The sequence below is a fragment of the Salmo trutta genome, chromosome 27, assembly GCF_901001165.1.
Source record: "Salmo trutta chromosome 27, fSalTru1.1, whole genome shotgun sequence".
Classification (NCBI taxonomy): Eukaryota; Metazoa; Chordata; class Actinopteri; order Salmoniformes; family Salmonidae; genus Salmo; species Salmo trutta.
The window spans coordinates 11,142,535-11,148,656 of record NC_042983.1 but is presented as its reverse complement, the minus strand read 5'-3'; the positions used below and the strand labels follow the sequence as shown (position 1 = coordinate 11,148,656).

Below are 6,122 nucleotides of genomic sequence, written 5' to 3'. Positions count from 1 at the left end.
GCAGAGGCAGAAGGATAATGTGTGTGAAAGACAGGCAGAGGCAGAGGGATAATGTGTGTGAAAGACAGGCAGAGGCAGAAGGATAATGTGTATGAAAGACAGGCAGAGGCAGAGGGATAATGTGTGTGAAAGACAGGCAGAGGCAGAGGGATAATGTGTGTGTGAAAGACAGGCAGAGGCAGAGGGATAATGTGTGTGAAAGACAGGCAGAGGGATAATGTGTGTGTGTGAAAGACAGGCAGAGGCAGAGGGATAATGTGTGTGAAAGACAGGCAGAGGGATAATGTGTGTGTGAAAGACAGGCAGAGGCAGAGGGATAATGTGTGTGAAAGACAGGCAGAGGCAGAGGGATAATGTGTGTGAAAGACAGGCAGAGGGATAATTTTTGTGTGAAAGACAGGCAGAGGCAGAGGGATAATGTGTGTGAAAGACAGGCAGAGGGATAATGTGTGTGTGTGAAAGACAGGCAGAGGCAGAGGGATAATGTGTGTGTGAAAGACAGGCAGAGGGATAATGTGTGTGTGAAAGACAGGCAGAGGCAGAGGGATAATGTGTGTGAAAGACAGGCAGAGGGATAATGTGTGTGTGAAAGACAGGCAGAGGCAGAGGGATAATGTGTGTGAAAGACAGGCAGAGGCAGAGGGATAATGTGTGTGAAAGACAGGCAGAGGCAGAGGGATAATGTGTGTGAAAGACAGGCAGAGGGGAATGTGTGTGTGAAAGACAGGCAGAGGCAGAGGGATAATGTGTGTGAAAGACAGGCAGAGGGATAATGTGTGTGTGAAAGACAGGCAGAGGCAGAGGGATAATGTGTGTGAAAGACAGGCAGAGGCAGAGGGATAATGTGTGTGTGAAAGACAGGCAGAGGCAGAGGGATAATGTGTGTGAAAGACAGGCAGAGGCAGCCAGAGAAATAGTGCACAGACACAGACAGAGATTGTATGTGTGTTTGTGTATCAGAGAGCGAGTGACTATGAGCCAGATGGATTTCCAGTAGTCTGGTTAACTCCTGTGTGATTGAAATGAGTTGAGCTCTGCTGTGGTGTGGTGTGGTGTGGTCACAGGGCAGTTTGATCAATTTCAGCTCTAACTACAGCCAGCCGCTGGCCTGATGGAACTGATAAGGCCTTGATGAAGGCAGTATTATCATGGCTGAGTACTGAGGCATGGAGAGGCCTGGAGGCCTGGGTAGTGGTGGTTCTCTCAGGGGACTGTCTGCTGCAGTAAAGGACCCCCCCCCCCCACCCCCCAGGGCAGGGAGATGATGGGGGAGAGGATTCAAAGGATGAGGGCCTGGGGACACTGATCTGAAATACAGTGGCTAGGCTTTCTATCTGTAGCGAGGTACTTTATGTCTGGCTGGAGACAGGGTTGTGCTTTCATATATGGTTTTCTCAGATTGTTGAGTGGTCAGTAGGGTTGGGTTCCTTTCAAGTCAGTCAATTCTAAAAGTGAATTAAGATTGATTTAATGAATAAAAACATCTGCATTGGTAATAATAGGGAACAATTCTGGGCAATGTTCAGGTAATAGATTACATTTCAATTCATCCCCTGAACTGACTGTCTGAATAAGAAATAGTCTGGACCCAAGCCCTGGTCAGTTATCTATATACTATACATCATATAGCAGTGTACAGGTACTATAGAGAGATAGAATGAGATCGCTTGTTGGCAGGCCAGTGGATTGGCAGGAAGTGCGTGCGTATCTGTCGCTGGTAGGGATGGATGCTGTAGAGCTCCCTCAGTGCCTCCCATGAGACACACACACACACACACACACACACACACTGCAGCTGATCAAACCCTCTTTGATTATCACTCTTTCATCTAGGCCTGCTCTTACACAAACACTACACAATCTGCCAGTACGTCACACACACACACACACACACACACACACACACACACACACACACACACACACACACACACACACACACACACACACATCCACATCCACACACACGTACAGGGACCCAGTCATTTGAGCTATCTGGTAGCTCTAGCTCTTGAACACCCATGCTCACTATGCCTTGAACACTCACGCACAAGTACACTCAGCCGTCAGCTGCTGCTTTGTGCAGGACAACAGGACAAACAGTGTCAGAACTGGGTCAAGGAGGCCTGTCCATATGGCAGCCTAGCAGGTCCGAATGGAGCGGTTGTACTGTCCCATACACCGGATAGATGCAGTGAAATGAGTTGTTTTACAGGGTCAGCCATAGTAGTACGGCACCCCTGGAGCAAAGTAGGGTTAAGAGCGTAGCCCTCTGGAGTGTGTGTGTGTGTGTGTTAGTGGATTGTAGTTGTGCTCAGTTAGATACACCACTGCTACCCCTAGACAGTCTTTTCACTTACTTTTAAAGTGAGTGGAAATGTTCCATATAAAATTTTCTCCAGCTGTTTTGCACATAACAGAGAGAGTGTGAGGGGGTTTGATCCTGCCCTCTTCAAATACAGCCGCTGCAATAAAGGGGGGGGGGGGGGGGGGGGGTGAGAAGGGCAGGAGGAAAGGAGCGAGAGGAAGGAAGGATGAGCCTTGTATAAATGTATTTGTTTTTGGGGTAGGAGGGAGGAGAGGTAGTTGTGGTGTGGTTCTTTGTGCATACTGTATGTCCAGCTTGTGTTAATGGCCTCCTCCAATCTAGTGTAGTGGTACGACACTGTCAGCGAACTCTCTCTGCCTGGACACCTGTGACCTCTGGAAAGGTCACGGGTTCAAAGGACACAAGGGCTCGTTATCAGTTGATGAGAAGGGAGGAGAGAGGAAGCGATGGACAGGAAGCGAGGGAAGGAAACAGGAGGGCATGAGGAGGGCAGAGGTTGAACAGAGAGATGGACGACACTCGAGAACGCTCCGCTCAACTCACTTCCTATCCTAGGCCCCCCCCTCTTTCCCGACATCCATCCCCATCGGAAGAAACATCAGTGTGTTTTCTCCCCTGGGGGACTTTAGCCGAATCCAAACACACAAGCGAAGCAGCATAATCGGAACACGTACTTTATTTCTCTCTCAACGTCAGGCTAATTAGCTGGCGTTTGTCGGGAACACTGACTGATATTATTAGTCTGCCACGTCGTTTCACATTTGTCGAACGTCCTTAGCCAGCCCAGTGAAAACAAGTCCCCTCCACCAATCATTATAAGGTGATTCAATACAGCCGGGAGGGATACGTGATTGGCTGGCTGCCTGCCTAACCGCCTGTTAGACCCGCTGAATCCAACCCCCCCCCCCACCCACACACACACACACACACACACACACACACACACACACACACACACACACACACACACAAGCCCCCCTGCCTCCTCCTCCTCTCTTCACCTTCCCCTGCTACGGTATGTTTACACAGGCTAGTCCTCTTAATCCTACCTCCAGGATGCTCACTCCCTCCATTCCTTAACTCGAGGCAGAAAGAGAAAAATAAAATAGAATGCCATTATTTAGGATTGGAGGACTCTCAGCAGCGTGGAAGATAACGTGAAGCCTGTTGCTACCGGTTTCAGACGCCCTCCAGGTTTCTAAACACACCTTTCTGTCCATGTCCCTCCTTCTCTCTCTCTATCTCTCCTTCACTCTCTCTCCCCTCGCCCCCCCCCCCCCCCCCCTCTCTCCACTCAAGGCGATAGCCAAAGGCCTCTTCATTGATCTAATAAAACCTGGAGTCAGAGCTGTGAGCTGTGAGCCATCAAATATTCTTATCCCGGCCCTCCATTTAAGCCTACTCATTTAGAGCGCATTTCGATGATCTTGGACTTTTTCTGTCAGTGCGGCTGCTCTTACTTTCCAAAAAGAAAAATCAATAGGAGTCAGATTGGGTTCAGACCGTGCAGTACAGGCTCCGCATCTCAATTCACACCCCCGTCTCCTAAATGCCAAACAGGACAGAAAGTCTCCCTGTTGAAACGGGACATTTCAAATTCACACGACATTGAGCAAAAAAAATGCAACAGCACCGACGGATATTTCTCATCTAATCTCCGAGAGTAAACACAATTTGACATTTAATGCATGTTTAGAAGTCAACAGCTTTCTTCTCAAATAGGGAAACAGCATCAAAGCGTTGATTTGGCTTCCCGATAGACACCAGCAGGTGTGGAATGATGATTCCACAGGCGGGAAAGCAGGATATCTTTGATAGTCTCTTCTTGTAGCATTTATATGTGTATTTTTTTAAGCCGTGTCTACGGTGACGTTTGTATCATTTACCTCCATTAGTTGAACAGGCTACCCGGTAGCTTCACCTGTCAAAGACAAAACAAGTCTGACGTGTGACATATTCATTTAGGAGAATTATCATAAACTAGATTGCGCGTTGTATTGTCCTTGCTTCGACATTAATTTCCAGAGTCTGGTTGACATGCTGCCAACACACATTAGCTTCGATAGCGCTGCATTTCACTTCAATGGCTGTCATTGAATTGGCGTGACGGAGCTCCGATAAGTCGTTTGCGCATGTCGCGCGCCGCCGCTACGCTAACGAGGTATCGTGGTAGTCGGTTCTGTACGCTCTAACTGATTCTGCTTTATCTTTCTTTGTCAGGCTGCCAGAGGCTGTGCCCACGCCGTCTATCTCCCTTGTCGCTCATCCGTCCACCGGCGAATCAACGGCCTTGCTGAGACCAGGCAGGTCCTATCGGCGCCATGGGTGAGGCTAAGGTCCTGCTGTTGGTTCTTCTGATTGGTTGGGAGAAGTCATTGTGTCTCAACTGGAACCCGGTCCCACGAAAGACGGTCAGATACCGTGGTGAGTAGATACAGGCCATACCGTGTCTGCGTCTGAAACGGCGCCCTGTTGACCAGGGCCAATAGGGACTAGGGTGCTATTTCAGATGTAGCCGATATTAACTGTTCACAGTCACTCCGTTTCCTGTTCTTCTGTTGTCGACTGTCTGTTTTAAGTCCAGCGGTCAATGAAAAACCAGTATATCATTTCACAAGAGGAAGTAGCGTGCTTCTGCCTCTTTGTCACTCATATACCACATAACCACCTCACACCTTTATTCTGTCCTTTCTTTCCCTCCACTTCCTTCTCTTCCTTCTGCTTTTTATCCCACGCCTCCCTCCTTTCTTTGCTTTCAGCCCTGCTAAGAACCAAACAGCCTGTACTATTTTCACAAAGAGATCACATTTCAGCTACACTTAGCAAGACTGCTATTACGTAAAAGCAGGCCCTTTTTTCTGTCTTCTTTTCCGATTCCCATCTTCCCCACACTCCTTCTCCTGTCCCTGACTCACACTCAACCGTCAGTGTTGGTGGTGAGCGTTGTGGATGGGGGATACAATGAAAAGAAACAACGGACAAGCAGTCAATAGCAGCTTGAGAGACACGGCTAGCGATGACACACAACTCCTGCTCACTCAACTCTAGTCAATCCACAGGCTCATCCCACACCAATAAACAGACTCGGTAAACATTCAACAGGCAATGCAAACAGCCATGCAGCTCGCTCACACAATCACTATCTCATCTAGACAGAGACAGAGAGAGACAGAGACAGAGAGACAGAGACAGACAGACAGAGAGAGACAGAGAGACAGAGACACAGAGACAGAGGGACAGACAGAGACAGACAGACAGAGAGCGACAGAGAGACAGAGACAGAGGGACAGAGACAGAGACAGAGAGACAGAGACAGACAGACAGACAGACAGAGAGAGACAGAGAGACAGAGACAGAGACACAGAGACAGAGGGACAGAGACAGAGACAGACAGACAGACAGACAGACAGACAGACAGACAGACAGACAGACAGACAGACAGACAGACAGAGAGAGAGAGAGAATCAGAGAAAGTTAATAGAAGAGAGTGAGAGACAAATAGGGTTGAAGAAAGAGAGACAGAGCAGAGAGGGAGAGAAAGAGAGACAGAGCAGAGAGGGAGAGAAAGAGAGACAGAGCAGAGAGGGAGAGAAAGAGAGACAGAGCAGAGAGGGAGAGAAAGAGAGACAGAGCAGAGAGGGAGAGAAAGAGAGACAGAGCAGAGAGGGAGAGAAAGAGAGAGCAGAAGGAGAGGAGCAGGGAGCAGACTGCCTTAAAAGGACAGGAAATAGTTTCACAGTAGCGAGAGGAGCAACGGAGTGAGAAAGAGATGGAAAAGACAAATACACACACA

General features: G+C 48.7%; 1 protein-coding gene across 2 annotated transcripts in view; it reads left to right on the top strand.

The window, feature by feature from the left end:
* LOC115164303 (semaphorin-4C) overlaps window positions 1–6,122 on the top strand; it is a 49,652-nt gene that overhangs the window by 23,457 nt on the left and 20,073 nt on the right. For both annotated transcript variants that reach the window (XM_029716637.1, XM_029716638.1), the window contains one exon: window positions 4,550–4,753. In XM_029716637.1, the coding sequence (XP_029572497.1) occupies window positions 4,651–4,753 (103 nt within the window). In that variant the 5' untranslated portion in view covers window positions 4,550–4,650. The remainder of the gene's footprint in view (window positions 1–4,549; window positions 4,754–6,122) is intronic.